Source organism: Amblyomma mixtum, chromosome 1 (genome assembly GCF_055824585.1).
Source record: "Amblyomma mixtum isolate Tamu chromosome 1, ASM5582458v1, whole genome shotgun sequence".
Classification (NCBI taxonomy): domain Eukaryota; kingdom Metazoa; phylum Arthropoda; class Arachnida; order Ixodida; family Ixodidae; genus Amblyomma; species Amblyomma mixtum.
Genome location: NC_143012.1, coordinates 243,604,834 through 243,624,274, shown reverse-complemented (window position 1 = coordinate 243,624,274; position 19,441 = coordinate 243,604,834). Strand labels below are relative to the sequence as shown.

Genomic DNA, 19,441 nt, shown 5'->3' with positions numbered 1-19,441 from the left:
GTTCTGGGGTGGATGTCAATGAGTTATTGCTCGCTTATTATAAAAGGGTTTTTTAAGGTGGTCGGTACTGATACTTGAATTGTACATGGTACTATCGGGAAGGAAAGAAACACGAACAACGCGACACTTATGCGCTCCGCTATTCAAATTTCTTTTGATCGTGTTCTATCTGGGCGGAATGAAAAGAGTCGTCCTAGAATGCATCATGGACTGCTCTAGCATCGTTTCGCTACCACTGAAGTTCAAGTGTGATAAAAAAAATGCGTACAGCGGAGCGCCTAGGCGCTTCTCTGTTCGCGTTTCTTTCCATCGCCCCTGTGCTTTTCTCTCCTCCTTGATATGGTCATCAGGCGTGTATATAATTCCTATATTTACGAAATACAAGGCGTGTAATCATTCACGCTGACACGGAGCACGCGACATTTCGCTGTAGCTACTAACTTGGCGCACTATTCGGTGCTTCTGAATCGTGCGTGTGTGCTAACTCCGGGCAAGTTTTGGCACCTCTGCCACACCTGGCTTAAACGCCGCCGAGACCGGTCGCCAAAATTCGCGAGGCTTGTGCTTTTGGCAGTTCAGTTTTACGACGGTGCCTTTGGGCATGGGGTCGGCGTGGTAAGAATGCAGTTAGACTCTATGCTTGCCTTTGCATCGGCGTTATTTATTATTATGCGAAGCATACTACTTTAGCTACCACTTCAGCCCTTCACCGTGGTTATGCGCCTCCAAATCACGTGATACAAGACGTCACAACACGTGACACGATGACGTCACGACAGTAGAGAAACGGGGGCCCACCTCGCGCCGTCGCTGTGGTTGTGCGCCTCCAAATCACGTGATACATGACGTCACACCACGTGACACGATGACGTCACGACAGTGCAGAAACGGGGGTCCACCTCGCGCCGTCGCTGTGGTTGTGCACCTCCAAATCACGTGATACATGACGTCACACCACGTGACACGATGATGTCACGACAGTGGAGAAACGGGGGCCCACCTCGCGCCGTCGCTGTGGTTGTGCGCCTCCAAATTACGCGACACGATGATGCTTCGCATTCTCCAGGCTTAACCAAGTTCAGCCTCAGCCATTTTTTTTCTTTGCAGGACTGCTTCGAAAAAGAGAGTGCGCGTGAATCTTAACTGCAGTAACTGTGAGCAACTGCGGTACGTGTGAAGGGTCCAAGTCAACCGAAAGACAGGTTTTTGCGTAGAAGAATCAACGGTGTTGCTATTTGCTACCGTTTTCGGCTTGTCTTCAGGTTCGCGTCAGGCCCTGGCCATGTTTTGCGCACTTGTCAGTCCCTAGTTTGTAAAGAGCAATTTTGAACAAACGGGTCCACTTATACCTGCGTAAACACCGTACCTGTCTTGCATAAAGTAATGTTTGACACAGCTGAGGCTAGACTGCAGCAGAACCTATGTGACGCCTCAACATTTTCTATTGCCTTTTCAGGGGAGAGAAAAAAAATGCGCACCTAAAAAAGGCCTGAAGCCAAGGCTGAAAAATAGGCTGGTGCCAAGAACTACAAACTGAAGCACTGGATTGCAACTTCTGAGCACTTGCACCAACATCACGTTGTTGCGCCCTCTGCGGGGATATAAATAATACCAGCAACCTCCGCGACTGGAAAACATCGACTGAACATGGTTTGGCGTGGAATCATAGTCTCCTTCTTTGTCCTCTTGGTCTCAGTCAGCCGGACCCTGGGCGACGACAGTTGTTCGCCGGATCCAGACGCCGCAGATATCGAGCACCGTTCGACATGCCCTTTTACTCGTGTTCCCAACCACAAACTCTTGCGAATCCCCACCGAGTTGCCCGAGGTGAAGTGCAACTGTCCCGGCAGCCTCTGTAGCTCCAAAGGAGACTACAGGTGCACGGAGGTGCAGAGACTTATTCGTGTGGCCTTCCGTGACCACGACCCTAACACGGAATTGAGGTGGGAAAACATAATGCTTACCACCGCCTGCGTTTGCGCCACAAGCAAAACTGGTTCACCTGATCCAGGCAACGATAGACCAGCCAGGTTATTTCCCATAATTTGATGAAGAAAACCGCCTTTGCCTCTTATGGAGCAAGCAAAAGACTTCAAGGTGGGAAAGTTTGTTCTTCCACGCAGGACCACAAAACCACCTGCGAAAAGAAAACGCTCTGTTTTGAAAACACCGTGAATTATCCGTTGCTATGACCTGGCATTTGCGGAAATACACTTACAATTTCTCGAAGTTTCAGCGTACGATCCACTGTGCTTTCTTCATACGCCTTTCATTCTTATTACAGCGATAGCTTTCAGACTAACGACAATGACATGGTCACTTCTGCTGGACAGAATCTCCATCTTCTCCGTGATGTTTTATTAGACGCCGCTTTCTGTCTTGATTTGCCAGCCCCTACGACTACCCATCCAATAAACATTTGATTATTTTTTCTCTAGACTCGAACGACTTTCTAACAGCGCAGCATTTCCAATCTTTGCGGCTGCAGAATTCTCGACAACCATTTGCTTTCTAATGAAATTTTATTTAGAAGCCATAGCAAAGTGGAAACAGCCTGCTGCCGGCCATTCTTTAAGGCGCCCCTCGTAAGTAATTCCGTGTTATGTCACTAATAACAAAATTTGAAAATATACACCACTGAAGGATTAGCAGTATTTTTTCTTGCTATTGCCGAGGTACGCTGATACTAGTCCGCATGATACGATGGTCGAAAGGCTAATGCAAAATTTCAGCCAGCATTATCAGCGAAAGCGGTACTGAAGAGAACCGTGGAAAGGCTCAGTAGGATAACAAAAATTTAAACGCCAAGAACATGCAATCAGAAAGAAACAGAAAGTGGCTTTTTAAAAAATGGAATTATACTGAACTAGAACGGGTTATTAAAACGGAAGTCATATAAGTAAAAATCACAAACATTTGGAAAGGACAAAAGAGGCCACGAGGCTCGTGGGACCTGGTGGTAAGGATTAACCGCCTTGTGGGTCAGTAGAGCACATTTGTCCCAATTGCTTCAAACGCCTGCAAACAAAAACGCTTCCCCTATGTACCACACTTTTTCGTGCTGTATAGATATCGAACAACCTATTCAGCGTATTTTACCTTTCACTAATAGCCCTCGGCGTTTTGTTTATCGCGGGAGTAAAGTTAGGCGGGGCTTAGTTTCCCATGGAAAAAAAATTTTAAGAATTATTTGGCAGCCGCGCCCTCTTGGCGAGCAAACTGCCTCGTAATACTTCTTGCAGCAATTTTCGATTCTCATGCAAATCGTCTTAAACCTCAAGACGTCTGAAGTAAGGTTGTGTGTCACATTTCAGGCCCTTTTAAGAAGTAATTAGTACAACTGAGTTCTCTTTCCACAAAACCCGTAGCCGCAGTGGCCTGAAAGTGATATCATTCAATTGCTAGAGCCATTCTTAGTGCAATTTTATCATTTTAATGCACGTGACACATGCAACCAGCCCGCGCTTTATAAGAGGATAAAAAAAATTAGGGAGGATAACGAAAAGTTTGGATGGTTTCGAGAGAGCCCAGAAAGTCAAAGAAAGGTGTAGCTTTTTCAAGAAAAAAACAGTATCAGATGGGCAACCATATCAACAAAAGAAGCTACTGTAAAATACTGTAAAGCCAAGCTGTCCAGTGATCACTTGATGGCTGAAGTTATCGATACAGCAAAAAGCGGGCAAGAAAATTTTGGTGCCACATAAGCTTTCTGGGCAGCAAGTCTTAATGCAAGGAACCAATTCAAGAATCTGGTGGAAACTGTTTATAAATTGACGACGCAATACGTGACATCAATTATGGCTGCGTAATTTAATAGTCGTGGTAGTGTAGTCCCTCCGTTTCTAGAAAAAGCAGAGGGCATCATAACAGAAAGGAGGTTTGATCTAAATAACCTGAACTGAAAAAAAGCAGAAGCAAACACTCTTAATTGTACACCGGCAGGGATAGAGGCAATTCCAATTAAGATAAAAAAGGAACTTGGTCGAAGCAGTAAGGAAGCGTTATTAAGTAGATTTGTAAAGCCACAGCGCATTAAAAAATTCGGAACAGTGCGCAAAAGAGTACAAAAAATATGATCAATGAAGGAAAAAAGTACCGTATTGTGCGTTTTTATCGTAAAGACTTGCGAAATTTTTCTTACCTCAACCGCTGGCTCGTTTGCGGTGAAACTGCACACAGAGCTTGCGTATTATGGTAACTTTTGTATCGTAGCAAGTTTTACAACTGTACTTACTTAGTTAAGCCATGCATGATGCAAAAGCATAATCGTCTGCGTCGAGATCGGAGTACCGAAACCCAAAACACTGAGTTTTTGCTGAAGGGCGGCAGTAGCGCCATCTGTTTTCCACAACGAAATTAAACAAGAAAAACACAGCTCAGGACTTCGCGACGTCGTCCTCCGACGAGCTACGAAAGCAGACGATATAAGCTGAATTGAATAAAGTCATTGGACGAAACAAAGACGTCAAACAATATTCTTTTAACGGCACAGCCTCGTTAAAATAGTTATTTCTGGCATTTTTTCCGCTCAGTTGGCCGAAAATGTTCGAAGCGCTTCAGTTCTTGCAACGCTCTCCTTGGCGCCTTGTGACGCTTTCCACTGCAGAAGACAGATGGGGCTACCGCCGACCTTCAGCAAAAATTCGGTGTTTTGGGTTTCGGTACGCCGATCTCGACGCAGACGATTACGCGTTTGCATCATGCGCGGCTTAACTAAGTAAGTACCGTTGTAAAACTTGCTACGATACAAAAGTTACCATAATACGCAAGCTCTGTGCGCAGTTTCACCGCAAACGAGCCAGCGGTTGAGGTAAGAAAAATTTTGAAAATCTTTACGATAAAAACGCACAATACGGTATAACAGCTATATGTACGCCCTGAAATTCTGGGCAAGGGTATTTTTTAACTGAAATAGTTTAGGAGAGCAATTTTTTCATGCATCGTAAAGTTTCACTATAACAATTAATCCATCCGCCGATCTCTCCTTGGGAATCTTGTGGTTTTTTGCTATTACCGGTTTTGCTGTCGTCAAATCATGCACCACTGCTTTTCTTGGCAGTATTACCTACTCGGTGTGAGCGGTGGACAAATTTTAAAAGAGAGATTTCGCTACCTATCGGAAGAATGAACCATTGCTTTCAGTGTTTCCCTTATATGCCTTACAATTGTTTACATTTGCCTCACTATTAACATTGAAAATTGTTATTTTGAAACTTAACATTTAAGGACTGTAAATGAGCACTAATTGTCTCACATCTCGGTGGACACAGCAACCACGCTGTGAGGTAAAATTGATGTAAAAATTCTGGAATTCTAGATGACGTAAAAGTTCTGGACGAATCATGATGAAATATTATCCCTGCTACCCCGGCTCATAAAGAGCGGCATTTCCCCATTATTTCGGGTACAAAAACAGCACCAGTTCATATCATGTAAGAACATCGGCATCATTATGTAGTCACTCATATTCACACTACTATGTAAGAGAACAACATGACCAAAAGAAAAGAGAAACTAGCGATAAGTCCCCTTCCAACTTACCATGATATCAGGGGGCAAACAGAAACGGATATTATTCTGGGGCATTGCAAGCAGCGATGAAACTTACTCATGTTTGACACCCCAGGAGAACTAAATATCCGTTAATATACCTCAAATAGTGCAAGAATCCCCCACCCACGACAAACGTACAAGAACGGCGTACGCTTCTTGTACCTCGTTGCATGGTTACAGACGATGTTTTTTTCGATACAACAAAGGCACCACAAAATGCACTCGGATGAGGTTTGGTTTATAGCTTATAAAGGGTTTAGCGTGAAAAATTACACAGGCTATGAGGGACGCCGTAGTGAAGGACTCCAGAATCTCGACCACCTTGGGTACTTTAGCGTGCCAGACATATCACAGTACACGGGCCTATAGAATTTCGCTTCCATCGAAATTCGACCTCCGCGGCCGGGATCGAACCCGCGTCTTTCGGGCCAGCACCCGAGCGCCATAACCACCGGGCCACCGCGGCGGGTCCCTCATGGTGAAGAAGAGAAGATGGATTAGAATCCACCCTGGATGATTCTCTTAAACATTTCACAAACGCTGTTCCCACTTGGCAATTATTAATCAGTTTGCTCTCACCCTACAGTAAACTTGCCGCCCCGATCAGCTTAGTTGGTAGAGTCACTGCTCGTGAAATCCGATGGTCCGGGGCTTGAATCCCGGACAAGGACGAATTTTCCTTCAACTATGAACATCCTCAAAAAGCTCTATAGCTTTTCTTTCTGGACGTAGGGCTGCGCCTGGCCGGATATCAATGAGTAATTGCTCCCAATGAGTAATTGCTACCTTAAGGGTTTCCCAGTGCGGTCATTACTATAGCTGGTGAATCGTACAAGGTACTATCGCGATGGAAAGAAACGAAAACAGCGCGACGCCTGCTCATTCCGCTATCCGGATTGCTTTTGGTAAGAAAAGCTGTAAGAGTCGTTGTAGAATTCATCACCGACTACTCTAGAGTTTTTATGCTACCACTGAAGTAAGAATGTGACCAAAATAAATGCCAACAGCGCAGCGCCTAGGCTCCGCTCTGTTCGCGTTTCTTTCCATCGCCCCTGTACGTTTCTCATTTCTTGGATATGATCAGCAGGCGGGTGAATACCTCCAAAAGGCGCTACTAGGCTATAAAACGTGACCCCAGAAACACATTGCCAGCCTATGCTTGTGCATTTCGGATTTTTCTGGGCACTGCCTACCGTCGTGAAATCGATCGCCGCTTACTAAAAATCAGCATGTTATTTCAAATGCGATGTTTACTACAACTGCACATGCAATCTGGGACCTGAGATAGAATTACATCACACGTAACAACGTAACATTGAATCCCTGCAAACCCGTGCTGTTCGCTTCATTTTTTCGGACTATTACCCGTACACCAGTGTTACATCTTTAAAAAATCGTGCCGAATTAGATCCCCTACCACTACGATGAAAAAAAGCTCGCCTATCTCTGTTTCACAAGCTTTATCACCACGACGTTTTGCATGACTTCTTTCAGCCACCTTGCCTTATTTTCCCTCGCCTTGATCATCCGTACAAAGTCAATCGCCCAGTGTGTCAGTCATCTTTTTATACAATCATTCATACCACGCCATCACTCATACCTACAGCCATAAGTGACTGGAATAACCTGCCATCAGATATTGCTACCGTGGTTCACCCAGACAAATTTCACAAAAATGCTGCATACTCACATCAGAATATGTCGTCCCTGTGCATTACTGTATTTTTGTAGAGTTAATAATACTTTTGCGCTCCCTCAAATGCCACTACCTTATTTCAGATTTTTGTTGAGAAAGCAACACTACGCTCGTCGCCGAGCCATTTCGCAGAGCTCTGGAAAAGCCAAGCTGCGTATGCGCGAGGAGCGGGTGACGTCACATGGAGCACAGCTGGCGCACCGGGGCCGCCTCCGGAGCCCCCACGCCAAACTGAAGGCGTTGGGAGTGGTAAACTCCTATCAGGAGTTGCGGGAGGCCCACCTCGTGAACCAATATACGCGGCTATCGCAGACGGTTCCTGGGCGCCGCCTGCTAAGCCGCTTACACATCCAACACACATGCATACCAGAGGGAACGGAGAACATCTCGGTGCTGTGGTGCCACATGCTCTGGGTCGCTCCGCTCCCGCGTAACATGGACATGGCTTCACATGAAGGCAGACGACAAGCGCGGGTTCGCACGCTTGAGAGGCAATATGGATATAAAGAGGGCATCTACTACGTGGACATCACAGGGCCGTCGCCCGCGGGCTTCTTCACGGCTGCCGTAGTCCACCGGGGAATGAATGTCGATGGGCTATCTTTTCGGGCCCCAAATTCAACACCAGCGGAGGAAGTTGCAATAACTCTCGCTGCCGCCGATCCAAAATCCAGAACGGTTATAACAGACTCTCGCCTGGTCTGTGAACATTATCTTACAGGGGAAATATTACCTCTTTCCTCCCAAATTCTAAGACGCGCTCTCGCCGATCCAACTCGCACAAAAGTGATCTGGACTCCTGGCCACCAGGGTCTACGAGGCAATGAGGCCGCTGATGCGGCCGCCCGAGCGCTCACACACCGGGCTCCTCATCCCAGCTCTCATGACTCAGAAGCTCATAAACCGCTTCTGCGGTTCCGCGAAATCCTAATTAATTATTGTGACAGCCACCGTCTCTACCCGGCACCTGCCAAGGGGCTGAATAAGGCGGAGGAGCGAACTCTGCGGCGCCTGCAGACAGGAACCCTTCTCTGTCCTGCCATAGCAAAACACTTCGATCCGAACACACATGGGCGCTGCCCGCACTGTGGAGAGATCTGCGATATCTTACACATGGTGTGGGCATGTACTCAGAATCCTCACCTTCCTCCTTCCCCCACCCCCACCCGAGAGGCATGGGAGACTGTCCTCCTCAACTGCTCCACGCTGGAGTCCCAAAGGGCTCTGGTCAAGCGGGCGCGAGACGGGGCCTCGTCGTGCGGTGTCCATGCGGTGACCATGCAGCAGGGCTTTTTATCCATCAAGCTCTCTTTGAATAAAAGTTTTTCACCACCACCACCCACCACCGCTGCGCGCTCTCCATCGCCTCGCCGACAGTCTCCCTCTCTCTCTCTCTGATGCGCAGTAGTGATTGCGCTTCGCCACCTGCGTGGTTGGTGGTGTATATAAAATTATCAGTGGCTTAGCTCTGCTATGCCAGGATATACGTAGCATGAGGTGAGGGCGAGGTGTCCACATCTCGGTGGACACCTGAACCTGACGGAAGGCGCACAATTGCCCTCTTGGAACAGTGGACACTTCAACCATACTTTAAGCGAAACGCCTCTAGTGACAGGTGTGCGCTGCATGCGTTGCCGTTGACAACACTGGGCCAGAAATGCGGCGCTGAAGCCATAGGCCATCTGCGTTCGTTGCACTCATTGGCGTTGGCATTGACCACGTTTTACGCTCCGATCATTTTAAGAAATGGAAGGCGAGCGCGCGCGGCGAGGCACGCCAGCTGTGCGTAGTGATGTAACTTGCTCCTGGCGGATGCGCAGTATGGTCGTGCAAGAGCACGCCAAACGGGAGACTGTGGGCAATCTAGCTCACGTAACAATATATGGCTACACGCACATGTTGCTTTTTGAATCCTCCAGGTTTAACCAGAAATAAACCACAACCAATTTTCGTAGCTTGAGCTACACTGGCCGGGGTTGAGCAGTTTGGCGTAGCTCCTGGAGAGGTGACTTGCGCATGCGCGAGGAACAAGTGACGCCACTACGCACAGCTGGCGTTCCTCGCCGCGCGCGCTCGCCTTCAGTACCTTAAAATGATCGGAGTGTAAAACGTTGACATGGCCAACGCCAATGAACACAATGAACGCCGACAGCCTATGGCTTCAGCGCCGCGTTTCTGGCACAACCTTGTCAATGCCTGCAGCCACATCTCTCTCTCTCATCACCCCACGTACCCATTAGCACGATTCAGGCGTCCACTGACCCAGGGAGCTATTGTTCGCACTTCCTTTTCTTAAAATGATCGGAGTGTAGAACGTTGTCGACGCCAACACCAATTAACAAAACGAACGCCGACGGCCTATGGATTCAGCGCCGCGTTTCTGGCACAACCTTGTCAATGCCTGCAGCCACATCTCTCTCTCTCATCACCCCACGTACCCATTAGCACGATTCAGGCGTCCACTGACCCAGGGAGCTATTGTTCGCACTTCCTTTTCTTAAAATGATCGGAGTGTAGAACGTTGTCGACGCCAACACCAATTAACAAAACGAACGCCGACAGCCTATGGCTTCAGCGCCGCGTTTCTGGCACAACCTTGTCAATGCCTGCAGCCACATCTCTCTCTCTCATCACCCCACGTACCCATTAGCACGATTCAGGCGTCCACTGACCCAGGGAGCTATTGTTCGCACTTCCTTTTCTTAAAATGATCGGAGTGTAGAACGTTGTCGACGCCAACACCAATTAACAAAACGAACGCCGACGGCCTATGGATTCAGCGCCGCGTTTCTGCCACACCGTTGTCAATGTCAATGCATGCAGTGCACTCCTGTCACTACCGCCACTAAGCTTAAAGCACGGCTGAGGTGTCCACTGTTCCAAGAGGGCAGTTATGCGCCTTCCCTGTGGTTCTGGTGTCCACCGAGATGTGGACACCTCGCCTTCACCTCACGCTACATATATCCTGGCTTAGCAGAGCTAAGCCACTTCCACTTTTTTGTATTCTTAACTGAGCTGAAAGTATTTTTTTTTCTGCGTTGCTTTTGTATTCTGAATTTCAGCTATTTGAAATTTTACCCCTTTCTTTTTGCGTTCTAGTGTTGTCGTTGTTGTTGTTTTGTTTTATTGCGAAAGCAAAAATTCAAGGGGGCACTATGGCTCTCTAAAGTTCTGCAAGGCGAAAGCGTTTCCTGGCCACTGTTTGTTTTTATTTACTTGTTATTTTTATTATTTTTGTTCTTTATTTATTTTTGCTCCTTTTCTTTATTTTATTGTTTTTGTTTTTATTTTCACAGCTGATTTTCGTTTTGTTTTTGTTTATTTTCTTTTTATTTTTTATTTTCCTTTTCTTGGCTTTACTCCTTTTATTTTATTTATGAAGCCCATGCATTCACTAGATGCGCCTTTATTCATGCTGGAACCTTGAGCCTTTTAAGCAGTGACGCCGATAGGCGGACGAATCTTCCGACGCGTCGTCGACACTCCTGCCGACGCGTCTGCTAACAACAGTATGAGGTATTAAAGGCTTTCGCCTTAATACTACGCTCACTAACGGCCTTTCGCGTAGCGGCGGCCGGTACCCACGTTTGATCTTTAGAATGACCTCTGACGTAGCAACCGTCGCTGCGGACACCTGAACCGCACGGTAGAAGAAAGGAGGCAGTGGGAGTGAAAGAAGAAAGACGAAGAGGAGCCGTAGTGAAGAAAATGAAAATTCTATTTGACGAAAGGAAATTACGCAGCGAGGACCTAAAACTCAACGTCTACCTAGAAGGGACGCCCATACCCGAAAAGACAACAATAAGAATTTTGGGCATGTGGGTTCAATCCAACCAGCGCAGTACTCACACTTTTACCCTACTGAAAGCAACAACGCTACAAGTCGCACGCATGATCACCCGCATCACCAACAGGCGACATGGCATGCGTGAAGAGGACACACTAAAACTAGTCAGAAGCCTCGTAGTTAGTCGAATCACGTACAGCCTACCCTACCAGTGCCTCAACAAAAACGAAATACAACAAGCGGGTGCCCTGCTACGCAAAGCGTATAATACAGGGCTCCGACTACCACGCAACACGTCTACAGAAAAACTCATGGCCCTGGGATTACATAACACCTTTGAGGAGCTACGAGAGGCGCAGCTTGAATCGCAAAAACTCAGGCTGTTGCAAACAACGACTGGAAGAGCTCTCTTGCAGAGGCTCGGATACCGCGAGCAGATGCGAGAAATGTCGAGGACGGCAACGATCCCTGACGAGCTTCGCAAGACCCTCAAGGTAGCTCCAATACCAAAAAACATGGATCCCAACCTCCATCGAGGCAGAAGAGAAGCGAGAGCCGAATTCATTGAGAAAACATACACTCCTCAAGCCACGACCGTGTATACAGACGCGTCTTGGAGAGGAGGAGATACCAAAATCGCTGTAGCGGCGGTGGTCGATTCGCCTTTACGAGAAATGACCAGCGCGTCTCTGCACAGCTGCAGAGTCCGAGGAAGTAGCCGTTGCTCTACCGGTGGCGGAGGGCTATAGAACCGGGCGATCACTAACAATACTCACGGACTCTCAAACAGCCTGCCGAAATTACATGAATGGCAGGATAGGTCGTCACGCGCTCCGTATACTCCTCGAAGCGAGCGACAGAATTAAAAACCAGGAAAAACAAAACGACAAGATCCCACACAAAATTGTGCGGGTACCGCGCACACGGGGGTGGCAGGGAACCAAGAGGCCGACAGGATAGCTCGAGGATACATTACTTTCCGAGCATCCGACGAGACCGCGGAACTCGCGCCAGCACCCAGGGAATACTCGGCCATACTACAAAACTATCGAAGCAGAAGAATGCGATATCCCCCACCGCACAAATCTCTCAGCAGAGAGGAAGCTGTGACTTGGAGACAATTACAAACAGGCTCTTTCCCAAACCTACATATACTAAAAAAAATGCACCCTACGATATACGCGGACAAATGTCACTGCTGCGACGAAAAACATACTCTATACCACATCACATGGGCCTGCCAAAACATACACGTGGTCCCCAAAATACAAAACCCGAGTGCGGAGCAGTGGGAGACTCTGCCGTCCAGCGACCGCTGTGAAGACCAACAAGGTCTGGTACAGCGAGCTCGACGGGCGGCAGTGGCCAGCGGAGCCCTGGACTGAGGGCAACCGACCACTGATTAGAGGCGGACGACTTCGACAGAGAAGGCTCCGGCGGGTAGAACCAAGACGTCTCTGAAGATGCCGCCAAACCGCAGGAAAAACCGTTAGTGTAAATAAAGTTTTCCCTTCCCTACGCAGTAACTGTCTCGCACCTCTCAGTGGACACCAGCTGACACCAGTCATCCGTTTGCAGAGGAAGGGAGGAAGTGAGAGCGAAAGAAGGAACTCAGAGGGCCCATAGTGAAGAAAATGAATTAGAGGAAAGGAAATTACGCAGGAGGTTGCGCAGCTGCGCGTAGGAGCGGCCACAGTTGGCACGATTCCAGCGCAAGGACGGACACCGCCAGCACGAACGGACACCGCGAGCATGGATGAGAGAGAGAGAGAGAAACAACTTTATTGCCATAGATTGGCGGGATTTAGGGCAGGTGGGCTTGGTGTGGCCCCCAGGTGGGGGCGACTTCCTGGGCCCACGAAATGAGCGCCAGTTGGATGCTCTTGTCTGGCCTTCTGAGGAGTTGGTTCCATCCGTCTTCGGAGGGAGCTGGCAGTAAGGTTCGAGGGGGCGGATTTCCCGCGCAACCCCAGAGGATGTGAGCCTGGGTGGCGATTTCTCCCTGATTTCTCCCCGTCTGTGATGAGTGAAAGTCTAGAATGGCTAAGGATGGAGTGTGTCTGCAACCTGCGGAGCAAGGTGACTTGCGCTCGATTCAAGTCGGGGTGTGGAGGCGGGAACTGGCGTCTCGTCTCTCTGTAGAGGTTGGTAATTTCGGCAAAGGTCTGGGGAGCCTCGGCAAGAGCGTCTGGGTCCGTTGGGCCGGCCGCCCGGTTGGTTAGTCCTCGGGCTAGTCGGTCGACCCCTTCGTTTCCAGAGTTTCCCGCGTGGGCGGGTACCCAGACCAGATTGATCTTATGGTCGGGAGTGCAGCCGCGAAGGATGCGTGCAGCGGGGTGGCAGATAAAACCTGCCGAGTAATTTTGTATCGCTCTTTTGGAGTCGCTGAGGACTGTACGCGTACGTGGGTCAGCGATGGCCAGCGCGATGGCGGTTTCTTCTGCCGCTGTCGGAGAGTGAGCTACTACTGTGGCGGCGGTGACGATAGTAGATTGTGGCGTGGTTGCACAAGCCACGTATGTGTTTGCACTTTGCCGTGCAGCATCTACGTATATTGCGTGTTCGTCGGCAAGGTATGTGGCATCTAGTGCTTGGGCTTTCAGCTGACGGCGCGTATCATGGCGGCCAGGTAGCATGTTTTTGGGGATTGGTTTTATATCTAGGCGGCTATAGACCCCTATCGGAATGGGCGTCGTGGGGTGGACGTCGCCTATGGGTTTGATGTTGAGACGGTCAAGTATGAGCCGCCCGTGTTTAGTGCGTGAGAGGCGGTGGATTTGGGCGGTCTTGTGTGCCTCTATGAGTTCTGTGAGCGTGTTGTAGATGCCGAGTTGGAGGAGGTGCTGTGTGCTGGCGTACTGAGGTAGCCCCAGTGCCGCTTTGTACGCTGAACGTATAATGCTGTTCACAGCTTCCTCGTCCTTCCGGCGGAGGTGATAGTAGTGGTAGGAGCAGACTATCCTGCTAATGAGGAAAGCTTGCGTGAGCCGACAGAGGTCATCCTCCTTCATACCTCTCCGGCGGGCGCTGATGCGGCGGATAAGGCCGTTGATCTGATTGGCTGTGGTGCGGAGGCGCTGAATGGCCTCCGAGTTTTGCGTGTTGTTCTGTATTAACATACCCAGAACGCGGATGGTGCGGACCGGAGGTATGGGATGGGTGTCGACTTGAAGCACAATAGGTTCTTGCGGGTCGGGTACGGGCAGGCGAGCTCGTCTGTCCCTGATGACTAGTAATTCGGACTTCGTGGAGGAGCATGTGAGCCCGTTCGCCTGTACAAAGGAGTGTACTTTATTGATTGCTGTTTGGAGGGAGTTTTGGATTTCCCCGTCAGAGCCAGAGTTGGTCCACAGGGTAATGTCATCGGCATATATTGAGTGTTTAATGCGAGGTATCTCTTCCAGGAGCGGAGGGAGGCCTCTCATTGTAGTGTTGAAAAGGAACGGAGATAGGACTGCTCCTTGTGGTGTTCCTCGGTTGCCTAGTGTGATCTGCTCGCTGTGGAGGTCTGCAATGTGAAGTTCTGCTGTACGGTTATGAAGAAAGTCGGCGATGTAGTTGTAAGTGCGAGTGCCTACATTCATTTGTGAGAGGTTTGCCAGGATGGAAGCATGTGACACGTTGTCGAAAGCCTTGCTGACATCTAGGCTTGGGATGGTTGTGTACCTCGGATGGGTCTCGGATCGAGGATGTCGTGTTGTATTTGCCACGTAATGTCTTGAGTGGAGATGCCGGTCCTGAAGCCGATCATAGTGGGGGAGAAAAGGTCCTCTTGGTCTACATGAGTGTGGAGTCTATTGAGTATGACGTGTTCCATGACCTTTCCCAGGCAGGACGTGAGCGAGATGGGCCGAAGGTTGCCCAGCTCGAGTCGTTTGCCTGGCTTAGGTATGAAAATCACTTTGGCATGCTTCCAAGTGTCTGGAAGGCGACCCTCATGCCAGTGTTGGTTGAAGAGGTCCGTGAGTGCCTCGACGGACTGATCTTCGAGGTTACGAATCATCTTGTTGGTTATGTGGTCGTCGCCAGCGGCCGCGGTGGTTTTAATTTGGTTGAGGGCGGCGCGGACTTCTCCTGCCGTGATGTCGGCGTCCATGTTGGTGTTCTGAGCACCCGTGTATCCTGAAGGGATGGGAATTACAGTGGAAGTATTGATGTATTTGTCTTTCAGGGTAGCGAGGAGTTCCTCATTTGTTCCCTGAAAAGCGTGTATGACACGGGTGAGGTTCCTGTGAGATGTGGATTTGGTGTGAGTTGGGTCCAGTAGATGTCTGAGCAAGAACCACGAGTTTTTGCATCCTAACTGGCCGTTAAGACGGTCGCAGGTTTGATGCCATTGCTCCTGACTCAGTTTGATGGAGTAAGTTTCGATCTCTCGCTCGAGGTGAACGAGACGGAGCTTGAGGGGTCGATTGTGTTTTTGGCGGAGCCAGCGAGCGCTAAGACTGCGCTGGGCCTCCCACATGTGTATGAGTTTGGCGTCGGGAGAGGGGCCATCCTCGTCCTGGGTAGTCGTGGAGGTGGCATTGGCGGTGTCTTCGAGCAGCGAGTTTGTCCATGTGTCCAGGTCGTCTATGGGGGCCGAAGTGCGTTTGGCGCGCACGTATCGGAAGGCGTCGCAGTTAGTGTGCCTGATTGTTCGGTTGGGGGCTTTGCTGTGTGTAGCCGTGAAGGTTGTGCTGAGAACATAGTGGTCGCTACTTATGTTCATGCCGAGGTTTTCCCAGCGTGCGTCTGGGATGTTGCGGGCGAAAGTGAGATCGGGGCAGCTGTCCTGTGAGACACTGTTTCCAATCCGAGTAGGCCTGTCGGGGTCTAGGAGTAGTGTCAGGCCCAGTGTTTGGGCTGTCTCCCACAATTTGGCTCCCTTACGACCGCATGCTTTGCGGGGGTAGCCCCACTCGGTATGCGGCGCGTTGAAGTCACCTAAGATGAGTAGCATCCCTGTTTGTGCAGTCGCGCAGGCCTTACGAACGAGGGTTGCCACTCGTGTGCTTTTGTCGCTAGGGGGGCTGTAGACGTTGAGGATGTGGAGCGGGGCTTGTGAGCGGCTGTTCGGTAGGACCTGTACGAAAGTGTGCGGAACCTCGGGGTAACTAAGGTCTATATGATTAGCTGCTAAATTTCGGTGGACCAGGATGGCGGTGTTGGGCCGGTGGTCTGGTGTCGTTTGTTGGTTATATGCGGCGTAGCTGGTAAGTTTCGTGTCCATGTAGGTTTCCTGAAGTGCGATGATGTGGGGGGTGTGCGGCTGGGCCTGCAGGGTGTGCTCCAAGGCTCGCCGCTTCGCCTTGAAGCCCCTGCAGTTCCACTGCCAAACTGTGAAGGGGGAGGAGCTAGCCATCGCGTTTCCCGTAGGGTTCGGGGCGCTGTGATAGCACGACGGGTGATTTAAGAATGCCGCCTGCACGTGAGCGCGCGGTTGCACTCTCCGACGTGGCGACAATAATGGGTGCTGGGTAGTTAGGAGGGGTTGTCGACTTTAAGGGGGTTGCGGATGTCGGGGGATTCGTGAGGGTATCGAGCCTGGCATGAAGGGTTTGGATGTTGGCTGCCATTGCGGCGCAGCTTTCTACTAGACGGTCAATGGTGGGGGCGAGTCGAAGGAGGGCACCCTCGAATTGGACCATTCGCGTATCAGCTGCCTCGAATTTGGCATCTATGTCTGCTTGTGAGGAGGGGGGAGGTGCTTTACGCTTCGTGCGCTTAGACTGCTCAGTGTCCATGCGTGGATCACCTACGGGGTCGGATGTGGGAGCGTGAGCCACCTGCTGCGGTTGCAATTTGGGGTTTGCCTGTGCTGATTCTAGGCTATGAATTTTAGCGTTTGCTTTGGCCAATTGTAGCTGTAGTTCCTTGACCATGTCTGCCAGCTCCCTTACCTGTGAATCTGGTGGAGAAGCGGTGACGTGTGCAGGAATCTTCCATCCAACTTGTTTGGCTGCTTTGATCTCCGGCCGGCCTTGAGAGCTGGCCCGAGAGCTGCGTGAGGCGGATGTGGAACGGCTGCGAGTGCTGCTGGAAGGGCTGTCGCTGCCAAGCGGGGGGAAGGAGTCGTCCCGCAGTAGGTTGTGGTCGCCGCGTTTGCGGTCTCGGGACCGGGACTGGCGTCCGGGGTTTGCCGAGTTGGAGCCGGTATCGGTGTCAGTGACCGATGGGGAAGACTTGGGCCGAGTGGAGGACGTGAACCGGTATTTGCAGCTTCTGCTGCCTGTAGGGTGGGCACCTTTGCAGACGATGCATGAGGCTTGGCACGTGGGCGGTTGGCCAGCTGGAGGAGGGTCATGGGCTGCGCCACAGCGTCGGCAGGTTGGTTGTCGCGGGTGGGGGCACACATCCGCCCTGTGGCCTAGCTTCCGGCAGTTGAAGCATGCCTCCGGACGGCTTTTGTAGGGGAACACCTCAAAAGTGAAGCCGAGGTACCTCACGTAGCGTGGTAGCTTGGCATTAGCGATAGTCACCACGAAATGTCGTGTGCGGCCCATGCGGCGTGCGGCGACTACAGGGAGATCGGGGTTTCGAGCTTGGAGCTCAGCGAGGATCTCAGCGTCGGTCTCGTGACTGTAGGCTCTATATATGATTCCTCGCACGGAGTCATCGGGGGCTGGGGCGTACGTGGCTACCAGGATGGCGTTGGAGTCAATGGTTAAAGTTCGTATTTTAGCATACAGGAACGCCCGTTCTTTCTCCGGTGTGCTGATGGTGACAGTGTTGTTTGTGGGGTGGACGCGGACTTGGTCGGCGGTGATTGCAAGGCGGTCGTCGATCTTGGCGGCGTTGTAGATGGCCATCGCCAATTTGGCCGGGCCGACTGCGTTGAGGTCGACGGTGCCTTGCGGTCGGAAGACGATTTTGTAGTCCTCTATAGGCAGGCGAGGAAGTGGCCGTCTTTTAGTTGGCGGTGGTGGACGGCCGCGGGGTCGTTGGTCTGACAGGCCAGTGGTGGCTGCGGGCGTTTGGGTGGTGGCCGGCGGCGTTGCCGGTGATGGCGGGCGTCTGTAGCGGCGTTGCATTTCGAGTGCCGTCCAAGTGCCATCGGCCAGCTCCGCGGCGGTAACATCCGTGCCGGTGACTGTGTACTGCGTCTTTAAATGCAGGGAAGCGCCGTCGAGGCGAAGCGGGCGTCGCCGCCGCAGGTGGGAGCAGAGCACGCACTAGGCGTGCTGAGCCGTTAGGCCTAGCTCCCGCGGTCGGGCGTGGCCGCAAATCGGCCGTAAAATTGAAGGCACTCGCCTGAAAGTGGTTAAAAGTCCCACAGGTGACGCCGGATCGGTGGCGGGCCGTCCTGTGAAAAATTGGTGGCTGTAAATAGCCGGAAACTGGTGAAATCGCCGGCAAATCGCAGACCGCATATAAGATGCGTCCGCTCGCTCCGAGCGCAGTCGGCGTTCTCTCCGCGAGCATGGATGGACACCGCGAGTATGAGCCATTAAAGGATTTCGCTTTAAAATGAATTATAGGAAAGGAAATTACGTACAGGCGCTAATGATGTTATAGCGTGATGTCATACCAGGAGCGAGAGACGGGCTACCAACTCGGCTCGTCGGGTACATATGCAGTTTAAAACACCTGCTTTCGCAACCTACCAGGCTTAACCAAAGCTATGCCACCGCCAATATTTATGCGAAGCATATTACTAGAGCTACACTACAGCCCGTCGAGCGCGGCGGTGGAGCTACCATTGACCTTTAGCGTGACCACGTGACACCACGTGGCAACATGACGTCACAACAGAGGAGAGATGGGCTGCCGGCTCGCGCGGTCGGTCGCGGCGGTGGAGGCTCCACATCAGAGGCGCGGCGGCTGACCACGTGACAACATGACGTCACAGCAGAGGAGAGATGGGTTGCCGGCTCGCGCGGTCGGCCGCGGCGCTGGAGGCTCCACATCAGAGGCGCTGCAGCTGACCACATGACGCTACAGCAGCGGTATAAAGCTGAGCTTGCCTCGCTCTCCGGGCACTTACGAGGCGGCCAGGTGTTGGGATGCCGCCTAGAAGCAGGGCAGATTTGAACGAGAAGCGAAAGCTGTTGTAGCCGGTGCTGGGGCAGCGGTTGTACACTCTGCATTGAATTCACCGATGATCCCGTATATAGCTGGCACGGCAATCCTTGCTACACTTCTAGTTGTTGTATTAAAATGACCAAGTATTCAACCAAGCAAAGCCATGTATTACCAAGCCTAGCCATCAATATGCTTCGCATCTGACTAGGCTTAACCTTAGCTAAGCCTCAGCCAATTTTTTTTTTTATGCGAAGCATATTACTAGAGCTACACTACAGCCCGTCGAGCGCAGCGGTGGAGCTACCATTGACCTTTAGCGTGACCACGTGACACCACGTGACAACATGACGTCACAGCAGAGGAGAGATGGGCTGCCGGGTCGCGCGGTCGGCCGCGGCGGT

General features: G+C 50.9%; 1 protein-coding gene across 1 annotated transcript in view; it reads left to right on the top strand.

Annotated features, from left to right (window-relative positions):
• The window catches only part of LOC149371352 (uncharacterized), a 184,191-nt gene that overhangs the window by 140,956 nt on the left and 23,794 nt on the right, over nt 1-19,441 (top strand). Inside the window, exon 4 of the mRNA XM_089579904.1 lies at nt 1,697-1,943. Coding sequence (XP_089436030.1) covers nt 1,697-1,943 — 247 coding nt within the window. The remainder of the gene's footprint in view (nt 1-1,696; nt 1,944-19,441) is intronic.